At 40.6% G+C, this 24,863-nt stretch overlaps 1 protein-coding gene across 1 annotated transcript in view; it reads right to left on the reverse strand.

The window, feature by feature from the left end:
- Positions 1-2,085: 2,085 nt before the first annotated feature.
- The window catches only part of LOC148341634 (uncharacterized), a 36,376-nt gene continuing 13,598 nt past the window's right edge, over positions 2,086-24,863 (reverse strand). Inside the window, exons 2-3 of the mRNA XM_088287903.1 lie at positions 8,021-8,302; positions 2,086-3,379 (exon numbers count right to left, since the gene is read on the reverse strand). Of these exons, the coding sequence (XP_088144029.1) occupies positions 2,418-3,379; positions 8,021-8,302 (1,244 nt within the window). The 3' untranslated portion in view covers positions 2,086-2,417. The remainder of the gene's footprint in view (positions 3,380-8,020; positions 8,303-24,863) is intronic.

A 24,863-nucleotide genomic window follows, 5' to 3' on the forward strand; every position in this document is an offset into this window, starting at 1 on the left:
GTAACTGCAACAAAGAAGAAATAAAAATAGAGTGCATTAATATACTGCACATGAGCAGTACATGAGCAGTTAGCCTAATGAAACAATACACTTCTATGCACGTGCGTTCAAAATAAAGTACACATTTGACCTAAAATACATTTTTATGAAATTGGAAACACTCACAATAACGAAAGCCTTGCAAGACTCAAATGTTTTGGAGTACGTTTACCACGCCATGAGCTACTCTTTTGCAAATACGACGAAATCGTCTCTCTTTTTCTTCGGAGGTGAAATTCGTCACAGATCCACGATTGCAACAGATGCGCTAACATCAATGAATTCGAAAACGATCCACAAAAAAGAGGACTTCTTACTCTCACACTTTTATCAGTTGTTTTAACAGCTTGCACCAAGAGAATGAGAATAATATACTTGTTGATGAGGAAAGGTGAATAAATTCAAAATCTTTGACTTAGACAAACTTGTGAAATATTCAAGACACGAGAGAGGCAATTAACCTTGGGCGGATTTCCCCAAACAAATTAATATTGTGATGCATATTTCTAACGATAGAAAGTCGTTCTTTACAAAGCAAATGAGAGTAAAACGTAGACAAACCTGCTTCGTGTAGCACAACACGAGGCTGCTTGCAACCTTCGCCCAGCAGTTGAAGATGTTGCTCGTTCTCTTCTTTTATTCCACAAAGTTCCTCTTTGTACTTGGGTGTCATTTTTTCACACATTTTCAAACGCCAATCTCAACAAATCCGCACTTGGTCTTTGCTTGGCGATAACTCGTGAGCTTCTCTTTGTTCGACGAGACGAATGAAAGTTGGCGTCGTTTTTCAAAGTCTCACTGAAAGGATTTCCTTCGAGAAAACCGCTCTCTGTTCGGCACTAAAGCGGAAGAACAGGACACACCCCGCTGTGATTTGATTGGCTGCTGGCTGTGTGGAGCACTGTCACCAACTCACCGACAGATGTCACCATTTGCGATGCAAATCATTGTTATCTTCTTCTAAACATAGAGAAAAACCTAAGATGCACATAAACAAACATTTTAGTTCCCAAATATGAACTTGAGAGATGTATTGAATTTTACTTTTGTTGCTGGTTTTGTTAAAACATCTGCCACCATGTCGTCGGTTGGACAGTATTCCAAATGTATTTCCCTATTATTAACAGTTGACATGATTAAGTGATACTTTATCTCAACATGTTTGCACCTTTGCCTTTTTACAGGGTTACAGCGTCGTTGTTGCGAATTTTAAATTAAAATACGTCACTGTTTTATTATCTAAATGTTAGAGTGTTAAAAATGATTTCAGTGCTGATATAAGTCCTGAAATATTTCATTATTCGTTTCAGTATTCAATAAACTACGTTGATTCATTAATTATTTCAAGATTCATTGAACTGTTTTAGTAATAATTTAGTATTCAATGTTTAATTGTTACTGCAGTTATTTTTTAAATATTTGTGTCACTATTTTGTTCAATCTTAATGTGATGGAAAATTATTTAGCAAGTAAGGTTTTTGTTATTTATTGTGGCCACCTGCTTTTGAAGAAAGTGCCTTTCGCTTCTTGTTCTAGAGAATTCTTTGTGAAGCCAAAACAACACGGCCTTGACTGATAAGTAGGCTCAACGCAGAAAAAGTATCTTTTTGTTTTAAGATTACACAGTTCCTGCCAAATAAATCTTCATCTTCCTGTGTGCATCAGTATCTTCCCACGCACCCATTGAGATCACTCAGCAGACTGACCCAAAAGACAATTTATTTTCCAGACTATCTCATTGATCTTCCCTGACTGCTAAAATTTCCACAACAATCTGGGGCCAGACGTGGGATAGCTGAAGATCCGCCAGTGAAATTCAGGGACACTGGCGTGTGGCCACCCGGGTCCAATTCAGACAGCAGCAGAATCATCATCTCCGTGGTGACAAATGCTGACTCCAGTCGCCATCAGATTGCTGAGTCCTGACTTACCAAAACCTTTGAGAGAAACGGAGACTACTTGCGTTTCTCTTTCTGGTTCTTTTTATAGTTCAACTTCTAGTTCAGTTTTTCACCTTTTCACGCAGCGTAATGAAGGCCAGTTGAGCAAGTGGAACAAGTGATTTTATTGATTGTGGAAGGCACCGATTTCATAAGCACCGTTTCTTCTCACACCTTTTCCATTAAGTACGATTAAAAAGACAACTGAAAAGCATAATGTTAAAAAATGTTGTTCTAGGCAAAGGGAATTCATTTTATTGACATGTTTGATGTAAACAAAAAAAATCATCATCACTCAGACACGTTGGTTCTTCTGGCAATGATCACATTGGCTTAGTGTCAATAAAAGAGCTTTGCAAAATTCAATTAATCATATTTAATTCAAAATCACATTTACATCTTACCACAAAGAGTCGGTTCCTTCAGTTTTTTTAAGCTTCAAGCGTCGCTGCTTTTATCACCAACACAATTATGTCTCTCAGCAATATGCTTAGTGGAGAATTTTTTAGCACAAACGCTGCAACTGAATGGCTTGTCTCGACTGTGTGTTCTTGTATGGCGTCGTAAATACAACTTTTGAGAGAACCTCTTGCCACAAACTGAGCATGAAAAAGGTTTTTCTCCACTGTGTGTTCTTGTGTGTTCTGTTAAATGTGCCTTTTGAGAGAAGCATTTTCCACAAACTGAGCAAGAAAAAGGTTTTTCTCCACTGTGTGTTCTTGTGTGTTCTGTTAAACTTGACTTTTGAGAGAAGCATTTTCCACAAACTGAGCAAGAAAAACGTTTTTCTCCACTGTGTGTTCTTGTGTGTTCTCTTAAATTTCCCTTTTCAGAGAATCCTTTGCCACAAACTGAGCATGAAAAAGGCTTCTCTCCACTATGTGTTCTTCTATGTTTTGTTAAAGTTGATTTTAGAGAGAAGCATTTTCCACAAACTGAGCAGGAAAAAGGTTTTTCTCCACTGTGCATTCTTGTGTGGATTGTTAAATCAAACTTTTGATAGAAGCTTTTGCCACAAACTGAGCAAGAAAAAGATTTTTCTCCACTGTGCGTTCCTGTGTGCCTGACTAAATGAGACTTTCGCGAGAAGCTTTTGCCACAAACTGAGCATGAAAAAGGCTTCTCTCCACTGTGTGTTCTTGCGTGCCTTGTTAATTGTGCCTTTTGACAGAAGCTTTTGCCACAAACTGAGCAAGAAAAAGGTTTATCTCCACTGTGCATTCTTGTGTGGATTGTTAAATGAAACTTTTGACAGAAGCTTTTGCCACAAACTGAGCAAGAAAAAGGTTTTTCTCCACTGTGCGTTCTTGTGTGCCTTACTAAATGAGACTTTCGAGAGAAGCTTTTGCCACAAACCGAGCAGGAAAAAGGTTTTTCACCACTGTGTGTTTTTCTGTGCCCTTTTAAAGACAGCTTTGAAGTGAATGAGTCAGTGTGACATGCCCTTTCACCTTTAGCTTGCCCATCATCATCATCATCATCATCATTGTCATGAGCGTCTGATAATGTGTCCTCATTATGTACTTGTGATGGTCCCCAGTGGTCTTCATCACCTTCTGTTGTCACGTGATGACTTGATCTGCTGCTTGTAGGCTCCGCCCATCTGTTGTCCTCACTCTCATCCTTGTTTTCATCTTCAGTCTTTATAGGGAGAACGTTCACTGGTGACTTGTTGATCTCCTCCTCCTCCTCCTCCTTTTTGATGTGAGTCAAGTCTGGCTCCTCTTTCACAGAACGGAGATCGTTTTCACAGTGGTCTGCAGGACACAAAAAGACAAATTTGGTTTGGTCAAGTCAAAGGTCAGGCGGTGACTTTGTCTTATATTGTTTCTACCGTGCTACCTTGACTTGTGCCTGCCGCATACGGAGCAATGCGTGGACCCCAACTTGGACCGGACCATGGGGGCATTTCACAAAATTACGTCCTACGATGTAAACCTCCTTTTAGCAGCACAACAGTGATAAACGAGCATTTAAAAAGGAAGCACGTTGCGGCTGATGCCCGATTTCATTCCTGACATCGCTCACAGACGTTTCTGGAATATGAATTCAAATTCAACTAAGATACACCATAATATTTTTTTAGAGTTCACTGAATTATTTTGGAACTGCAATGATGCTTAACAGCCATAGGGTGTAAGCAATGAGTAACAAAGTAACACAAGACCTCCCACTGATACATCATCATTGTCATTTGGATAAATTACCAGGAACTATGAGTTGTGGGGGTGATGCAAACCACCTGAGCCACAGGAACTTTATTACCAGGAACTAAATGTTCCTGGACTTGTAGGTAGAAAAGGGGGTTGTGAGTTTCAGCCTTTTTGAGACCATAGTAAGACAAAGATGCAGCTGCATTCCTTGCAGCATGCGCTTGTTCACTGATGAGAACCGTGCAACCCTGGATGGATGCATTCAATGTATTTTAAATGTTTGGATGAGGTGAAACTACGCACAAAACAGTGCAGGGCCACCCGAGGTTCATTGACTCACCCGACGAAGCCAGTAAAAAGTTCATAAATAAATAAGACCAATCTTTTTTTTTTTTAAAAAAAACTTAATATTTTGTGTTTTATTCACTAAAATTGATCAACCGCCATGGACGTTTTCGCGGCAATGTGCACATTTTTAGAGTCAGGCGGAATTCCTTCCGTAAGGAATTGCTTGAACAAAATATAAAAACCAGAAAATTTTATTTTGTTATTTTAAATGTCAATTTTATACTGGGAAAAACATGGAGTTCACCCCCCACTATTGGTTATTCTTTGCCATATATTTTCTGCACTGATTACATTTGACATAAACAATTGCTCAGCAGACCTGCAAGTAAAAGGCAATATTTAAAAATAAAGCGGCAATAACCTTGGACGATTTCCCCAAACAACTTAATGTTGTGATGCATATTTCTAACGATAGAAAGTCGATCTATACAAAGCAAATGAGAGTAAAACGGGTACGAACCTGCTTTGAGTGGCACAACACGAGGCTGGTTGCAAACTTCGCCCAGCAGTTGAAGATGTTGCTCGTTCTCTTCTTTTATTCCACAAAGTTCTTCTTTATACTTGGGTGTCGTTCTTGCACACATTTTCAAATGATAATTCCAAAAAATCCGCACTTGATCTCTGCTTGGCGATGAGTCATGTGCCTCTTTTCTTTAGCGGCTAGCTAGCTAACAAGCTAAGCTAACTACGCCGAAAAGCATCAACGCGCGAAGATGAGATTATCGGGACACAAAGACTGAATGAATTATGTCGTAGTCCTTTAGAGTAGCACTGGACATCCTATGAGAAAATTACAGTCAGTTCCACACTAAATCAGAAGAATTTAGCGGTGGCTGTTTTTATTTCGGTGTGGACGGGTCGGTGGATGTGGTCGAGGTCCTTCGGAAGCTGCGCGCTTGCTAATGACGTCATGCTTTAAGCACGCATTTTTTCAAATATATTTCTTTGCCTCTGTGTTTGTTTTTACCCATGTCTGTTCTATTTTAATATATATTTTATATAATATTTTAATTCGGTTGATAAAAAAAATTAACAAAATAACTAAAATAACGCCACATTGGCGCGTAAGCTCTGACGTCTCTTCCGCCTTTGCCCCGAGAAGCCGCTGCTGCAAGAGCAGTGGGACGTTTAAATTTCTCCTCCCGAACTTGCAACAATGCTGTGGTTCACTCGGGCTGCAAGATTGTATGAATATAATGTCTGCATATACTAGCAGTGCTTCTCAATTATTTCACGCCGGCCTCTACCAAGAAGAAAAAGATTCGCGCCCCCCAACCACCATTATATTTTTGTCTGAGTGTACTGATGTTAGATTGTCAATAAAATATCCCTTAACTAAGCTAAATTAATAAGAAATATAATTTTGAGAAATATTATAGTGAGGATCTCGAAACTCAGTACTCTGTTGTGCAAATATTGATGAGATTACAAATATTTGTCATGTTATTGTTGGAGTTGGGTCACCGTGGAAATGAGAACTAGTTAGTAAATCAACCTTTAAAAGCCAAACTTACTCCAATGCGTGTTCGTTTTTTGTACTCAAGAAGAAAAGGGTCAAATAAAACCTCAACAACTGATTAGAGTTCCGATATTTAGTTTCTTCAATTTCTGGAGTTCAGGAAATAGTACAAAGACAGATATCTGGGCGGCTTTTTCTTAATCTCATGAGAAAACTGCACTCGGGCGAGCACAGTCGAAAAATGTGCACCATCTTTCAGCCCAGCTTCAGTTTTTATAGGAGTTTTTTATGTCAAGGGTAATGTAGGTTGAATCGGTCGTCCTCGCTCCCTCCCACGGCACGGGTCCACGTCCAAGGGAAGGTCCTCCCCAGGTTAGTCATCGTCTGGATAAATTGATTCCCGTCTGGTCCCCAAGACTGGCACGCCAAGGCTGGCCTTCTCCGGCGGGCAGTCTCTCCGTCTCTCTCTTCGCTGGCATTCCTCTGTAATCTTGTCTGTGTGCATGTGTACGTGTGTATGTGCACGTGTATGTGCAGGTGTAAGTACGTGCCTGTGTGTATGCATGCGTGTTCATGTGCTCCGATCTCCAATTGTTATGTCTTTCGGAATGTATTTTTTGCGATAGTGTCTATGTGACACCTCTAGTGCCAAATTTGGTATGTTTGCATCTCTACAGCCAATGTGGGGAATGTGCTTCGTCGTATTTGTCCATGAAGTGCTGTGAATGCAAGTCATGGAAATGCTATGTGTGCAAATTTGTTCTCACTACTGAGAATTTCAATAAAGTTCACACATTTAAACTAAGTACTATAAATTTAGCATATGAGAAAAATATAATAAATCAGAAAACATCAGGACTACAATCCCAGTTATTCTTGTGACCCGTGCTTCTAGTTCCATTTGATAAATGCTTCTTGTTTCATCAATGTTTAACATATTCCGTAAATATGAACCTGCTAAATTAAATAATTGACATTCTGTCCTGTAAGTGTTTAAAATAATGCCAGTAATCGTAATATAATCCTTTAATCCCCGCCGAAAAATATTTTACCATCAAAATGAAAACGCAACCTGTGGCCACAAAAAATGCATGCGGCAAGAAATATACTATGACCCCCCCCTGTCAACCCCACCCCCTAGTGGGGTTGATCCCAATCAAAGTTATATGAGCCAACAAAAAGTAACAAATGAATTAGTGCCGTCCCGCAATTAAATTTCTTAACTAAATAATCGCAACACTACCGTCATTAATTGCACTCAATCACCTTTTTTTAACTTGTTTGTGAAGCTTGTATCAGTCACTTGAATAAGATATTGTAATTAACGTAGACCCACCAAATTTTATATCTATATCTATTTCAATTCCCAGACTGTTGTAAAAGCTTTCTTTTAATATAATCTAGACCAGGGGTGCTCACACTTTTTCAGCATGCGAGCTACTTTCAAAATGACCGAGTCAAAATGATCTACCCACTACAAAAATGCAAAACATCTATTTATTTTCAAATGTATTAAGGATTATTTGTACGTACAATGTATGTTGATGTACCTTACATAACCAAATGAGCCAATATTGCAAAACACACATAATTAACTATTAACATTTTTTAAATTAACTGAGTTTACTTTGATGACTTGCACTGAATTGAATCAGCCAGGGATGCATAGTCCGGACAGTAGCTGCTGATAGCCAGCCTCAAACACACTTCCAAATGTTCATCAGTCATGGTGGAACGGTATTTGGACTTAATGATCTTCATGTAAGAAAAGGCTGACTCACATAAATAAGTGGAGCCAAATAATGCAGTCAAAGAGATAGCACATTTCCTCATGTTAGGGTACTTTTCCTCCGTGAGTAAGTTCCAGAACTGTCCATGAGCTCTCGACTTCAGTTCAATGTCGGTTTGTAGAGTCAAAATCTCATCTTCCACTCCAGAAGAGTTCAAGTGAAACAGTGATGCAATGTTTGATGCGAGTGAATCAACCTCAACATCTTCCTGAAAAGGATAGCACATGAATGTAGCGACTGGCTCAAGCAAAGAAAAGTCTTGAAAGCGTTTGTTAAATTCTGACAGACAACCGGTGATCTGCTCCGTGTAGCGTGCACTGTCAAGTTGCTCACAGGCCTTCCCTTGCGTCTCCAACTCTGACGCCAGGTTCTGGAAATTTGCCAAATCATGGCGCTGCAGCTTTGTGGAGAAATGTTGCATCTTTCGTTTGAAAGCGTGAACTGAGCTGATCATATTGGTCACTGTTTTGTCTTTTCCTTGCAGCTCAAGATTAAGGTCATTCAACAAGTTTGTCAGATCGGTTAAAAATGCCAAGTCTAACAGCCACTGGCCGTCATTTAGCTGCTTGTATTCTGCATGTCCAGATACACGGAAAAACTCCTTAATCTCCGGACAGAGCTCTCGAAATCTTTTGAGGAATTTCCCACGACTAAGCCATCTCACGTCAGTATGTAGCAACAACTCAGAGTGGTCGCAGTCAGCCTTCTCCAGATGTGCACGGAATAACCGTCTTTGAAGAGATCTGGCTCGAATAGAACATGCGATCTTCGTTGCCACATCCATGATCTCTTTCATGTTAAGCATTTTAGCGCATAGCGCTTGTTGGTGGATAATGCAATGGTAATTCAAGAAGTCTGGGAACGCATCATCCTGCCTGCACTTGGCAATAAATCCATTCACACGCCCAACCATTGCAGGTGCTCCATCTGAGGTGATAGACACCAATTTGTACATTGGGAGCTCAGTTTTCTCGATAAAGTTTTTAAACGTCTGAAATATGTCCTCTCCTCGCGTCTGTTCTTTCATGGGAAGTACTGTTAATAGCTCCTCTTTTGCAGTGATATCACTTAACACCATGCGAATGAAAACGCACATCTGGGCTGTGTCACTCACATCCGTAGATTCGTCCAACTGCAGTGAGAAAAATTCACAATTTCTGATGTCCGTCCACATTTGCTGGGTTAAATCCTCGGCCATGGCATCACAGCGACGTGTAACTGTATGTCTTGACAACTGCAGAGCTTTGATTGAAGATAATATCTCTGCCTTATTTTTAAAGTCCCGGAACAATGAGTCAGCTGCTTCAACGAATGCCTCTTTTACCATCTCTCCGTCTTGGAAGGACTTCTTGTTTTTAACAATGGCGTGACACACCCGGAACGATGCTTCGGTGGCCGCCTTCGCTTTTGAAGTATGTTGTGTTGTCAACTGGGATTTTAGTTCATTCACCTTTCTCTTTCTTAGCTCGCTTTTCGGCGGGAAGTCGTTTTCGTATCTTTCTTGAACAGTCCGAAAATGCCGCTCCACATTTCCCTTCTTTGGTACTGCGATGATAGAATGGCATATGAGGCAAACGCACTTCGAAAATGACATTGTGAAAAAAAAGTCCACCTCCCATTCTGTATGGAAGTGATATGTTTTTGCCTTTTTACTTGGTCCAGCTCCTTCACTCATTTTAGTGACCATAAACTTTAGCGAGGGCTTAAAATCTGACACAATTCCCCGACTAGCTTAGCACTTTGCGTCGTTGTTTACGCATGAGCGGTGACCTAAAGGTCGAAATTCAGTTGTTATCTGACTGGTTGTCCTGTATGTCAATCAAGTAACGGGGATGGATGATAGGCTGACATCGTAAGTTCTGCTGCACTTAGAGCCGTTGTTTGATTTGATTGGTCAACAGAATGGCAACGTTCAGTTGTCATCTGAATGGCTGCCTTGTATATTAATCAAGTGACGGCATTGATGCTAGGATGATATTTTTTTAATGTCACGCCGCGATCGACCAGTACCACCTCCGCGATCGACCGGTAGATCGCGATCGACTTCATGAGCACCCCTGATCTAGACAGTGGCATCCTCACAGGCATTGCCCCGAGAAACAATTTTCCAACGTATACATTTCGTTGTGCCGATAATCACCACAATCCAGCAATGTTGGTTCGCAATAATGTCCGAATGATATCCAGCTAATATGGCACAATGTTAGAATTTGGCTTTGCAAGATGGGCAAATTATTCCTGAATTAAAGAAAATGTAGTTCACCGAGTTCAAATATCTAACTGTTTAGAGATTATAAATTAAGCCCTGAGCTAATGCTCCAATTTTGACCGTTTTTTGGCAAATCTTCAAAGCAAACCAAATGAAATAGTAACCATTTATGATTAAAAAAAATAAATAAATAAATAAAAATCCCAAACTAGAATTACGCAGATACCAAATTAAACCATTTTTTACGGGAAGAATAGGTGCTCTCCAAGACGTAGACAGCTCCAAGAACCGCTGCAGTCTTCACCTCCTATTGTCTCCCGAATGCCTCCCTCCACCTCCAGGCTGTGCCAACTCTGATTCTGTCAACTGGGCGAGGGTGTAGAGACAGTAAAACAATTGGGGGAGCTGTGGAGAAGAGCCCAAAATCAGTCGGGCCTCGTGTCCACAAACCCTCCGGCAGAGACGCACACAGAGCTAACCTCTCCCGAGTGACCCGTTTCGTGAAATTTAGAAATTTAGTCACGTTCCCAAAACCGAAGAATTTGTAGTGGGTGCAGAAGTATGATACCCTGTTAGTGACGCAGCGTATTCAACATTCGTAATAGACATCTGAACCCAGCCAACCGCCTCGACACACCGCTTTACCATGGGGCCTAGATCTTTAGTATGAAGACGCGCATCAATAGTCAATGTGATTTGTGGCTCAGCGAAAGTAAACAATTCATACCATTTCTGCTGCTCAGGGACAAGGCACGCATGCGAGGCAACGCCGGTAGACATAACACATATATAATCCGAATGCAAGATGAACTCCTGACTAAATTTGGATGAATGCATTTTGATAAACCAAATCATGTGTGCGATCATATGTACAGTGTACAATGTACTGGTTCAATTGGTGAATGGGTGGAGGTTGGATCAGGAACAGGGCATACCCACCGCGGGAGGATGAGAACCAGGTTTCAGAGCTGCCCTCAGATGTTTCAGTTCAGCCACTGGAATGGAGGAGAGCACCACATATGCTCCGCGGCCCCCTGTCATGGAATGGGGTACCAGCGGGTTGGTGTCAAGAGTGCGTTGGGAGTGGGTAACGGTGGCGCCCCCTGCGCTGGTTGAGCTCTGGGCGACAGGAATGGCACCGGACCAGAGGATGGCACATTCCAGGAAGTGGCTCGGTATGGACAGCTCATCACCCAGTGACCCCGCAGCAAGAGCACACCCAACTCACAACCCCCGTCTATAACCACCCCTACCTCTGTTAACGCAATCCCGACCTCGTTGACCGGCCGGGTACGGACAGCCAATCTGCTGTGGTGCCGCGTCAACCGAACCTTGCCTAGGAGCAGCAGAAGCGGAAGGCGCAGGTGCAATGGGAGCTGCATGCATTAGCTGCCCCACCCCTTTTTTTCATTTTCATTATTTTATAATTTTTTGCCCTCTTGGCCACCTGAACCTGCAAGTACAACAATTTTTAGTAACGCTCCTTAATCCAATCCCACATTTTCCTTTTCTGATGTCGTGCAAAATGATGTAAAAAAAAATGTGTTCTCCTGAGACTGATTAGCATTTTTTTATTGATGGACTGTTTCACATGATGTCCGTAACCGGAAGGACACGCCCTAAGGACGGCCAACTGGAACAGCTGCGGAATGACGACATTATTGGATGGGTCACTGCCGGAAGTCTCACTCCATTCACGTCTCGCCCTGGCCACATAGACCAGGCCTGTCTCCTCCGCTCCCCACCTGAAAGATACAGCAACATCGGCCCCAACGGGGCCAGAAATATCTGATGCACGGCACGACCAATCTCACCTGAGGTGTCCCCATTCAGCCGGTGACCGTCATGCTGGTCTGTAGGTCTGGCCTCGGCCTCAAGTAAGGACAGTTCCTGACAAGTAAATTTTGTCCCGCATGTAACTCTGTAATCCCCTCTACGAAGAACCTACCCTTGCGTTAAGTGAGTATTTTTCATAAAAACAGCACCACCGCCAACTTAACTGAAATTAACCTCAAGTATCACCGCTGTGGTGCCGTATATTATGGAAAAGTCTTAACAATACAACAAAATTCTGCTCTATCCTGGACTGGGTGTGTGTTATCTATTCATGCACCCAATGTGAATATTAAAACTGCGGAGCACATGAGCAGGCTAAAGCAACAACTATATCTTAATCTGTTTTCATGGACACTAACTTAGAATATCTTATCAATATCACCCTCCTTGTTGAGGAGAACCTCCGGGATGGGCGTGATGAGACGCTATTTGAAGCGTTCTCCGACCTTCTAGTCACACGGGTCACATGTCACCTAGAACCTGTGGAGAGAACTGGAGGAGTGGCACTTGCCAGTGAGAAGGGGTAAATTACCTCCCTTCTGAAAATTTCAGTTTTGCATAAATTTTGTGTAATAATGTCAATCAATCATTCACTTGATGCTTGAATTTGATTAGTCCAATCTGTCTCCAATAACAATTTGAAAATCAGTACTTGGGAGTGCAATAGGGATTCAGGTTGATCAGGCCTGTCCGCCCATTGCATCCTAAGTACTGTAAGGGCTTGCCGGTGCCCTTCATCAGGTTTCTTTCCTGAGGCCCGTCCCTTAAACATTCACTCAAACCACTTAGACATACAAACACTTTTTCTGTCACACTTTCATTCACCAAAAAGATAATTTCCAATTCCACACAGAGACCCCTCCCTCGGCGCTAATTTAGCCTCAATTTGGCCAGCGTATGCCAAAGTTTACCACTGTGCGTTTGTGGATTTTCCCATTCAGTCTCCGTGAAATCGTTTCTCCTGTTCCTCCTGGACTCAGCTGACGATCCTGCACCTGTGACGTCAAACAGCTCATAGATGCGGATGTTAGTCTGGTATTTGTGGAATGCTGTCTTGTCCCTTAAAAGTTGTCATCTCAGGGCTGGTGTCGCAAAGTCATAAAATATCTGTCGTCCACCTTTGTTACATTTGATACACATCAGTTAATAAATCAGCTGCCGAACTATTTAATCCAACTTTATACTTGGCAAACCTCTCATCAATTGCTAGACATCTCCTGTTCTAAAGATTTTCTTTGAACATGATCATAAAATGTTTCAATTCAAACCTGTCCCAAAAACCTAATCCTTTTGTGTCATGGTCTGTTTTGTCCTGTCATGTTTTTGTTTTGTGTTTGCCCAGCTGGAGTGGGGGCGTTTCCTTCCAGCGCTTGTTCCTGTTCATGTCGTCATCGCTGGAAAGACGCGCCCACCAGCCACGCACCTGTCACTCGTCAAGTCATTGATTACTGCACTATTTAAACACTCCACGCTGACTACTCAGCGTCGGAATATTCATCTTGCTAATGCTCATGTCCCAAGTTGTGAATTCTAGACACCTTGTTATTGCATTCCGTGTACCTTGTTCCCGTTCATTGTTTGTGTTTCCGTTTTCATTTATTGATCTTCTCGGTTGCGCTCAATTGGTTTCTCTTGCCCTTCTGCGGTAAGCGATTTTTGTTCATTTTGTTCCTTGCCTTTTGCAAGCCTTTTTCGTTACCTTCCTCAGCAGGAGGCCGTCCGCCATGCACAACTCCGCTCTCATAGGGTAAAACTGAGGGTAGTTCCCTTTTGACCATACATTGTTCATACATGGTGACACTTTGTTCAAGACTGGGTCCGTAGCCGTCTCTGCAACAATTTGTTGCAGCATAGCGTCAGTAGCAGGAAGTACGGCTGTGACCATGATGACCTTGATGTCACTGATAGGGTGCGGCGCTCAGGATAACGCATCAGCAAGCACTATGTATTTTCCAGGCGTGTATATTAGCTCAAAATCATAGTGCTGCAATGTCATCATCATGCGTTGAATTCTGGGCGTCATGTCATTGAGATTTTTCTTCCTAGTTTAAATCAGTGGCTTATGATCAGTCTCTGCTATGAACGTGGGCAGTCCATAAACATACGTGTGAAATTTGCCAAATCCAAACACTAAACCCAGTGACTCCTTTTTGATCTGAGCATAGCATTTTTCAGTCGCTGACATTGACCTGGATGCATATGTGTCTCTCGCCTTTTGCAGCAGTACGGCACCTAGCCCATCTTTCGACGCAAGCGTGGAAATTTTGGTTGGTTTTGATGGATCAAAGTAGGCAAGGACTGGCTCAGCTGTCACAGTTCTCTTTAGATCTTGCCATTCTTCGTCATGTTTTGTTGTCCACTCAAAGACTACGTTGTGATGCAGCAGCAAACTTTGGGACTTTGACTTGAAGAGAGGTTTGGAATGAACTTGCCCCGGAGGTTTATCATCCCCATTGCTCGCAGAAGTCCTTTTTTCTCATTTGGAGCTGGCATGTCCAGTATTGCTTGCACTTTGGTTCTGTCTGGCACCACTCCATCTGCTGTGAGCTTGTCTCCCAAGAATGTCAATTCTGTAACTCCAAACAGACATTTCTCTCGTTTTAGTTTAAGTCCATTCATTTTAACTCTTTGTAGCAGTTTCTCCAGTCTCTCATTGTGTTCTTGTTCTGAGTTCCCCCACACAACCAAATCATCAATATACACACGGGTTCTTTCCAGACCTTCTATGATTGACTCCATAGCTCTGTGAAAGATCTCAGGCACAGACTTTATGCCAAATGGCAGTCTCAGAAAACAGAAACGCCCAAATGGTGTGTTGAAGGTGGTGTACCTGCAGCTTTCGGTGTCCAGCTTCACCTGCCAAAATCCATGCGATGCATCTCATTTGCTAAAGTACTTCGCACCTGCCATGTCACTCAGGATTTCTTCACGCTTGGGAATCTAATGATGTTCGTTTTTAATGTTCTCATTCAGATCTTTGGGGTCGAGGCAAACACGTAACTCTGGGAAGTTCCTCTTTTTAACACACGTGATGGAATTTACCCAGTCGGTGGGTTCTTCCACTTTCTCTGACTCTGATCGGTGTCATTCTGCTCAGTTCCTTTTTTAATCTGTCTTTGAGAGGGGCTGGAACTCTTCTCGGGGCATGTACTACAGGTTCAGCATCTTCCTTGAGCTGTATTTTGTTAGTGTAAGGTTGCGTCCCTTGTCCTTTGAAGACAGAAAAGTATTTGTTCACTATACTCTTACTACCTTCACTCTGCAACACTTTGTTGATTTGGTAAATTCCTTTTTCCAGTCCAAGCTCTTCAGATGTCTTGTCTCTCAGGATTGACTCCAGTCCACTTGGCACAATTGTGAACGTTAATTTGTGTTGTCTTCCCTTTGCTGTCACTTTTAGCCTACAACATCCCTTTGTTTTGATTGGCTGATTGTTGTCGGTTTTCAATTTCACAGCCTTGTTAGACGGTTGCGACAGCCAATCAGATCACGAGTTGGTTACAGTGAGACTTTTCGCTGGCCTTTTGCTGAGGGTGATGAACGCGTTTTGTGATTGGATACTCACTCGTGAGGGGGCAGCGCTATGCCGAATCAACACACTCGAAAGTCGTAATTGGCGGCCGTTCGAAAATCTAAAATATATTCTTGCTTTTTTTGAACCACAATGGCCAAAGGAGGGAAAAGTGTGGATTTAATTTTAGATACACTTGCAAGGACATTTTCAAGTCGGACCTTTCAAGAGAAGCTATATCGTCCAACACTCACCTAGTGGTGCGGTAAGTGTGTTTCTGTATATTATTTGTCCAGCCGTGGTGTCATAAATGATGGTATTTTGATGGGGATTTATTCAAGTAGGACGAAGTAGGACTTCACTGAAGGCTCAGGTGTGAAATGCACTGAAGTAACTAAAAAGTAAAAGTAAAAAAAAATAAAAAATACGATTAAGAATGTGCAAGAAAGAAAAATGTTGACAAATGTTGAAAATAATGATATTTTCCAGGAGGTATTTATTTCTTTGTTGTTTATTCATTCAATTCTATACTTATTTCAATATTTGAGTATTATTTTTCTTTCAATATGTGGTATATTTTGTCTTTGAAGTGTGGGTCCTTGCTGCCTTCCGGAGAGGCAGCCGAGCAAGGCTGGATTGGTGATGGAAAAGAACTGGTTCGAAAAAGATTTTATTCTCGTCACATGCTGATGTCAAAAGAAGTCTCCCCAAAAACGTGCTAGCCCCCTCTCAGACATTCCCTTCTTACAGGGAATGCCCAAATAGGACATGAATTTCTAATTTTCCCTTGTTGCGTATGCATTCCCATCCCGCTCGTCTTTGGGATTTCCGTCCAAAAGTCCCCCAGAGGGAGAGCAGATGCGTCTCCCCGTTGATACGACCAGTCTACTCGTGACCACCTTAAATTACTTCCATACCCTGGAAGGTCACTGACCTGGCGGGAGAATTGCCCCCACCATGAAAAATGCTCAGGCCTATTTTCTCTCAGGGCAGTATCTGGTTACATCGGAACTTCAGAACCAAGACTGGTCACTTCTGTGAGCTCCAGTCCCTTCATAGTTTCAAGAAGAGAATTACATCCCATATCTAAATTAGGCCATTTAAAAATACACAACTTTTTTTTTCATTTATTTCAATTTATATTTAAGCTTGCTTATGTAATACTACAATATTTATTCAATTGTTTTAGTATGTAAAATTATCAACAATTTGAACATTTTTATTTCACACTTGAATATTTCTGAACATATTTGTTCTTTTGAAAATGTGTGCAATTTAAATTATTCCATCCATCCAGCCATTTTCTGCCGCTCATCCAGGGTCGGGTTATTGAATTAATTTTTTAAGTATTTTTTATAATTCAATATTTATTTCAATATCAGGACTCTTCTCAATTAGTTCAATATTTATAAAATGTTTCTATATTTGTTAATTGAATTAAGTCTGTATGTGGTTTCCAATTTTACATTTTAATATTTTCCTATTTCACTATATAAATAATCCAATGTATAAAAAATATAATACAGCATGAAAAAAAATATTTGGTATATTTGACAAAATAGTTTTTTTCCAAAGTGAGATTCTGATTAGTAACAAACCCCAAACACTTGATAGAGCTCAACCCATTAAGTGTATTTTGCAGAAATTTATTCAGAAAGCATAATATTAAATGTATGTAAGGGGATATTTGAAGAGTTTGAGTTATGTTCAATAGACCATTCATACCCGAGCCACCCAAACACAGCAAGAAAACCAGCGCTGACTCCAGTCACCATCAGGTTGTCAACTCCTGACATTCCAAAACCTTTGAGAGAAACTGAGCCGATTTGCGTTTCTCTTTCTGGTTCTTTTTATCGTTCAACTTCTAGTTTAGCTTTTCACCTTTTCACGGCGTAATGAAGGCCAGTTGAGCAAGTGGAACAAGTGATTTTATTGATGATTGTGGAAGGCACCGATTTCATAAGCAGTTTCTTCTCACACCTTTTCCATTAAGTACGATTAAAATGACAACTGAAAAGCAGAACATTAACAAATGTTATTCCAGGCAAAGGCAATTAATTTATTTTACATGTTTGATGTAAACACACACAAAAAAAAATCATCATCACTCAGACACAATGGTTCTTCTGGCAATGATCACATTGGCTTAATGTCAATAAAAGAGCTTTGCAAAATTCAATATTTCATATTTTATTCAAAATCACATTTACATCTTACCACAAAGACTCAGTTCCTTCAGTTTTTTTGTCTTTTTTTAAGCTTCAAGTATCGCTGCTTATCTCACCAGCACAATTGTGACTCTCCGCATGCTGTTTAGTGGAGAATTTTTTAGCACAAACGCTGCAACTGAATGGCTTGTCTCCTCTGTGTGTTCTTGTGTGGCGTCGTAAATGTGACTTTACAGAGAACCCCTTGGCACAAACTGAGCATGAAAATGGTTTTTCTCCAGTGTGTAATCGTGTATGTGTTTTTAAATTTGGCTTAAAAGAAAAGCTTTTGCCACAAACTGAGCAAGAAAAAGGTTTTTCTCCAGTGTGTGTTCTTGTGTGACTTATTAAATCAGACTTTCGCGAGCAACTCTTGCCACAAACTGAGCAGGAAAAAGGGTTTTCTCCACTGTGTTTTCTTGTGTGTTCTGTTAAACTTTCCTTTCTCAAGAAGCATTTTCCACAAACTGAGCATGAAAAAGGGTTTTCTTCAGTGTGTAATTGTGTATGTCTTTTTAAATTTGACTTAAAAGAAAAGCTTGTGCCACAAACTGAGCAGGAAAAAGATTTTTCACCACTGTGTGTTCTTGAGTGATTTATTAAATGAGACCTTCGAGAGAAACTCTTGCCACAAACTGAGCAGGAAAAAGGTTTTTCTCCACTGTGTGTTCTTGCATGGCTTGTTAAATGTGCCTTTTGAGAGAAGCTTTTTCCACAAACTGAGCATGAAAATGGTTTTTCTCCAGTGTGTAATCGTGTATGTGTTTTTAAATTTGGCTTAAAAGAAAAGCTTTTGCCACAAACTGAGCAAGAAAAAGGTTTTTCTCCACGGTGTGTTCTTGCATGTTCTATTAAATTTGCCTTTTGAGAGAAGCATTTTCCACAAACTGAGCAGGAAAAAGATTTTTCAACACTGTGCGTTCTTGTGTGCCTTACTAAATGAGACTTCCGAGAGAAGCTTTTGCCACAAACCGAGCAGGAAAAAGGTTTTTCACCACTGTGTGTTTTTCTGTGCCCTTTTAAAGACAACTTTGAAGATAATGAGTCAGTGTGACATGCCCTTTCACCTTTAGTTTGCTCATTATCATCATCATCATCATCGTGATGAGCGTCTGATAATGTGTCCTCATTATGTGCTTGTGATGGCCCCCGGTGGTCTTCATCACCTTCTGTTGTCACGTGACAACTTGAACTGCTGCTTGGAGGCTCCGCCCCTCTCTTGTCCTCACTCTCATCCTTGTTTTCATCTTCAGTCTTTATAGGGACAACGTTCACTGGTGACTTGTTGATCTCCTCCTCGTCCTCCTCCTTTTTGATGTGAGTCAAGTCTGGGTCCTCTTTCACAGAACAGAGATCATTTTGTCTGACGTCTGCAGGACACAAAAAGACAAATTTGGTTTGGTCAAGTCAAACCACATGCGGCGACTTTGTCTTATTTTCTACAGCGCTATCTTGACTTGTGCCTGCCGAACACCAATCAATGCGTGCGACCCCGATTTGGACCGGACCATGGGGGCATTTCACAAAATTACGTCCTAAGATGTAAACCTCACTTTAGCAGCACAACAACAGTGATAAACGAGCATTTAAAAAGGAAGCACGTTGCGGCTGATGCCCGATTTCATTCCTGACATAGTCACAGACGTTTCTGGAAGCGAGCTGAAGTTAGCACACACAGGCTCTTGTGTGCGTCTGATGGAACACCTGTTGTGGGACCCTAACTTATTGATGCAGACCACTGGGGCCCATTGCAACATAACGTCATTGATAGAATAGAAATCATTCAAGTGAAAAATGTTTACAAGTATTTCTTTTTGCATTTCGAGATTGTTTCATCGTGGGTATTTTTTTGCTTCCATTATAATCTGGATGCCTAAAAGAATTAAAGGGGCCCTGGAATCAGAGTTGCTATTTATTGCATGATTTACGTTTGGGTTTTTTTTGCCCAAAATGACATTTAGCCTGCAAGTACATTCCAACATTCCCCTTTTTATTTTTTTTTTTTAATTTCTGTTTTTAAATAAATTTTAAAACAACATTATGTTTGAAGAGTCAAAATCCCTACACATAAGCATTAAGCAACAACACTTTCACTCTAACTTTCATGTTGACATATTTGAATAATGACTGTCTATTTTAAAGTTATCCAATATGTATTCAAATTCGACTAAGATCCACCATAATATTTGAAGAGTTCACTGAATTATTTTGGAACTGCAATGATGCTTAACAGCCATAGGGTGTCAGTAATGAGTAACAAAGTAACACAACATTGTCATTTGCATAAATTACCAGGAACTATGAGTTGCGGGGGAGATGCAAACCACCTGGGCCACAGGAACTTTATTACCAGGAACGAAATGTTCCTGGACTTGTTGGTAGAAAAGGGGGTTGTGGCGTACTCCCTTTTTAAGCCCATAGTAAGCCAAAGATGCAGATGCATTCCTTGCAGCATGCGCTTGTTCACTGATGAGATCCGAGCAACCCTGAATGGATGCATTCAATGTATTTTAAATGTTTGGATGGGGTGAAACTACGCACATGTGCACAAAACAGTGCAGAGCCACCCGAGGTTCATTGACTCTCACCCGACGAAGCCAGTACAAAGTTAATAAATAAATAAGACCATTACGTGCTTGATTTTTTTTAAAAACTTAATATTTTGTGTTTTATCCACTAAAATTGATCAACCGCCATTGATGTTTTCGCCGCAGTGTGCACATTTTTTAGAGTCGGGCAGAATTCCTTCCGGAAGGAATTGCTTGAACAAGATATAAATACCAGAAAACGTAAAATGTTAAATAATCAGTTCAAATTTTATTTAAAAAAAAAACATGGAGTTGACCCCCCACTAATGGTTATTCTTTGGCATATATTTTCTGCACTGATTTCATTTGGCAAAAACAAATGTTCAGCAGACCTGCAAGTAAACGGCAATATTTAAAAATAAAGCGGCAATAACCTTGGACGCATTTCCCCAAACAACTTAATGTTGTGATGCATATTTTTAACGATAGAAAGTCGTTCTTGACAAAGCAAATGAGAGTAAAACGTGTACAAACCTGCTTTGAGTGGCACAACACGAGGCTGCTTGCAAACTTCGTCCAGCAGTGGAAGATGTTGCTCGTTCTCTTCTTTTATTCCACAAAGTTCCTCTTTGTACTTGGGTGTCGTTCTTTCACACATTTTCAAACGCCAATCTCAACAAATCCGCACTTGATCTCTGCTTGGCGATAACTCGTGTGCTTCTCTTTGTTCGATGAGATGAAAGAAAGATGGCATCGTTTTTCAAAGTCCCACTGAAAGGATTTCCTGTTCGTCACGAAAGTGGAAGAACAGGACACACCCCGCTGTGATATGATTGGCTGTTGGCTCTGTGGAGCACTGTCACCAACTCACCGAGAGATGTCGCCATTTGCGATGCAAATCATTGTTATCTTCTTCTAAACCTAAGATGCACATGACCAAACATTTTAGTTCCCAAATATGAACTTGCGAGATGTATTGAATTTTACTTTTGTTGCTGGTTTTGTTTATACATCTGACACCATGTTGTTGGTTGGATAGTATTCCAAATCTATTTCCCTATTATTAACAGTTGACATGATAAAGTGTTACTTTATGTCAACATATTTGCACCCTTGCCTTTTTACAGGGTTTTTCACCAGGTTGTGATGTGGTTGCGAATTTTAAATTAAAATATGTCACTCTTTTATTACTTAACTGTTATTGTGTTCGAAAATGATTTCAATATTTATTTTAGTACTTTAATGTTTCATTATTTGTTTTAGTATTCATTAAACTATAATAATTCACTATTAATTTCAAGATTCATTGAACTGTTTTAGGAATAATTTAGTATTCAATGTTTAATCGTTACAGTATTTAATTTTTAAATTTTTGTTTCACCATTTTGTTCAATCTTAATCTTATGGAAAATTATTTAGCAAGCACCAACACAAGGTTTTTAAAGATAAAGATAAAGATGTCCTTCAATAGTCCCACAATGGGTAAATGTAAATTTGCAGTGTTACGACGGCAAAGATATGGATCACACAGAGGCGGTGGTGCAATGTAGCCGTTAATGTATGACATTAGCAGCAGACATTCAGAAAAAGCAAACCTATGCGAATATACACAGTATATACGTAAATACACAAATCCCCATGTGTATGTACACACTTACATCCCACAACATTTACAAGTGTAAGGAAACACTCCGAATGTCTGTCTATGGTACAGAGGGGAAATCAATAAAAATGCTGCAATGATAGAAAATACTGCAATGATAAGACGACTGCAATGGTAAATGAACGATTGTATTATGATCGCTGGCATTATTTTAAACACTTACAGGACAGAAGGTCAATTATTTAATTTAGCAGGTTCATATTTACGGAATATGTTAAACATTGATGAAACAAAAAGCATTTATCAAATGGAACTAGAAGCACGGGTCACAAGAATAACTGGGATTGTAGTCCTGATGTTTTCTGATTTATTATATTTTTCTCAGATGCTAAATTTATAGTACTTAGTTGAAATGTGTGAACTTTATTGAAATTTTGGGTAGTGAGAACAAATTTGCACACATAGCATTTCCATGAGCTGCCCTCACATTCACAGCACTTCATGGACAAATACGACAAAGCACATTCTCCACATTGGCTGTAGAGATGCAAACATACCAAATTTGGCACTGGAGGTGTCACATAGAAGCCATCGCAAAAAACACATTCTGAAAGACATAACAATTGGAGATCGGACCACATGCACATACGCATGCATACACACAGACACGGACTTATACTTGCACAAACACGTGCACATACACACGCACACGTGCACACCGACAAGATTACAGAGCAATGACAGCTGGAGAGACGGAGAGACTGCCCGCCGGAGAAGGCCAGCCTTGGCGTTCCAGTCTTGGGGACCAGACGGGAATCAACTTATCCAGACGATGACTAACCTGGGGAGGACCTTCCCTTGGACGTGGACCCGTGCCGTGGGAGGGAGCGAGGACCACTGATTCAACCGATTCAACCTACATTACTCTTGACATAAAAAACTCCTATAAAAACTGAAGCTGGGCTGAAAGATGGTGCACATTTTTTGACTGTGCTCGCCCGAGTGCAGTTTCTCGTGAGATTAAGAAAAAGCCACCCAGATATCTGTCTTTGTACTATTTCCTGAACTCCAGAAATTGAAGAAACTAAATATCGGACCTCTAATCAGTTGTTGAGTCTTTATTTGACCCTTTTCTTCTTGAGCACAAAAAAACGAACACGCATTGGAGGAAGTTTGGCTTTTAAAGGATGATTTAGTAACTAGTTCTCATTTCCACGGTGACCCAACTCCAACAATAACATGACAAATATTTGTCATCTCATCAATATTTGCACAACAGAATACAGAGTTTCGAGATCCTCACTGTAATAGTTCTCAAAATTATATTTCTTATCAATTTAGGTTAGTTAAGGGATATTTTATTGACAATCTAATATCAATCTACAAAGACAGAAAAAAAATGGTGGTGGGGGGCGCGAATCTTTTTCTTCTTGGTAGGGGCGGGCGTGAAATAATTGAGAGGCACTGCTAGTATATGCAGACATTATATTCATACAATCTTGCAGCCCGAGTGAACCACAGCATTGTTGCAAGTTCGGTAGGAGAAACGTAAACGTCCCACTGCTGGAGCAGCGGCGGCTTCTCGGGGCTTAGGCGGAAGTGACATACGAGCTGACTCGCCAATGTGGCGTTTATTTAGTTATTTTGTTAACCGATTAAAATGTTATATAAAATATATATTAAAATATAAACAAAACACAGAGGCAAAGAAATATACATAATATTATAAATATATTTGAAAAATACGCGCTTAAAGGATGACGTCATAAACAAGCGCGCAGCTTCCGAAGGACCTCGACCACATCCACCGACCCGTCCACACCGGAACAAAAACACTCACCGCTAAATTCTTCTGATTTAGTGTGGAACTGACTGTAATTTTCTCACATGATGTCCAGTGCTACTCTAAAGGACTACGACATAATTCATTAAGTCTTTATGTCCCGAAAACCTCATCTTCGCGGGTTGATGCTCTTCGGTGTAGTTAGCTTAGCTTGTTAGCTTAGCTGCTTGTTAGCTAGCTAGCTGCTAACGAAAAGAGGCACATGACTCATCGCCAAGCAGAGATCAAGTGCGGATTTGTTGAGATTGACGTTTGAAAATGTGTGAAAGAACGACACCCAAGTACAAAGAGGAACTTTGTGGAATAAAAGAAGAGAACGAGCAACATCTTCCACTGCTGGACGAAGTTTACAACCAGTCTCGTGTTGTGCCACTCAAAGCAGGTTTGTACACGTCTTACTCTCATTTGCTTTGTATAGAACGACTTTCTGGAGTTAAAAATATGCATCACAACATTAAGTTGTTTGGGGAAATCGTTCAAGGTTATTTCCGGTTTATTTTTTAATATTGCCTTTTACTTGCTATTTTGCTGAACATTTGTTTATGCCAAATGAAATCAGTGCAGAACATGGATGCCAAAGAATAACCAATAGTGGGGGGTAAACTCCGTGTTTTTTTCCTAGTTTAAAATTTTAACTGATTATTTAACATTTCACATTTTCCAGTTTTTATATGTGTTTAAAGAAGTTTGTCATGTCATCATGTTTCAAAAATATGCTTACAGGTTTATAAAAAGTCACAAAAACATGGACCTCTTAAACAGGAAAACGTGAGTTCAGTGGTAACAGAGTTGTGTCTATGCTGGCAGTTTAGCCGGAAGCCACAAAAACAGATGCACGTCTTGAGCCGTGTTTGACAGGAAACCGTTTCGCTCGCATTTAACAGAAGTGTGACCCAAACATGTCTTGTAAGCTGAAACCGTTCGAACAACAGGAAGAGTGTGGACGGGTGTGATGAAGTCAAAGTGTTCATGTTTTTCCATTATTTATGAGTTTTCATATTCAAATTGCTTTGCTGTGCTTCAATAAAAGGCCGCACAGGAGCGGGAACGCTTTTCTCTTTGGCGGACTGCTCCTCGCAAGTGACAAAGATAATCTTGGCTGGGTGATTCATTTATGAAGGCTTGTCTCGTTTTTGACAATAACTTCTCTGACATATCTTGTTCATGCAATTCCTTATGGAATGATTCGACCTGACTCTAAAAACTGTGCACACTGCAGCAATAAGATCAATGGAGGTCGATCAATGTTTGTGAATAAAACACAAATTATTACGTTTTTTAAAAAATCAAGTACGTATTGGTCTTATTTATTGAAGAACTTTGTTCTGTCTTGGTCGGTCGGGTGAGAGTCAATGAACCTCCGGTGGATCTGCACTGTTCTGTCTTCATGTGCGTAG

Source organism: Idiotropiscis lumnitzeri, chromosome 2 (genome assembly GCF_059441095.1).
Source record: "Idiotropiscis lumnitzeri isolate Australia: NSW breed Sydney's pygmy pipehorse chromosome 2, RoL_Ilum_1.0, whole genome shotgun sequence".
NCBI classification, from domain to species: Eukaryota; Metazoa; Chordata; class Actinopteri; order Syngnathiformes; family Syngnathidae; genus Idiotropiscis; species Idiotropiscis lumnitzeri.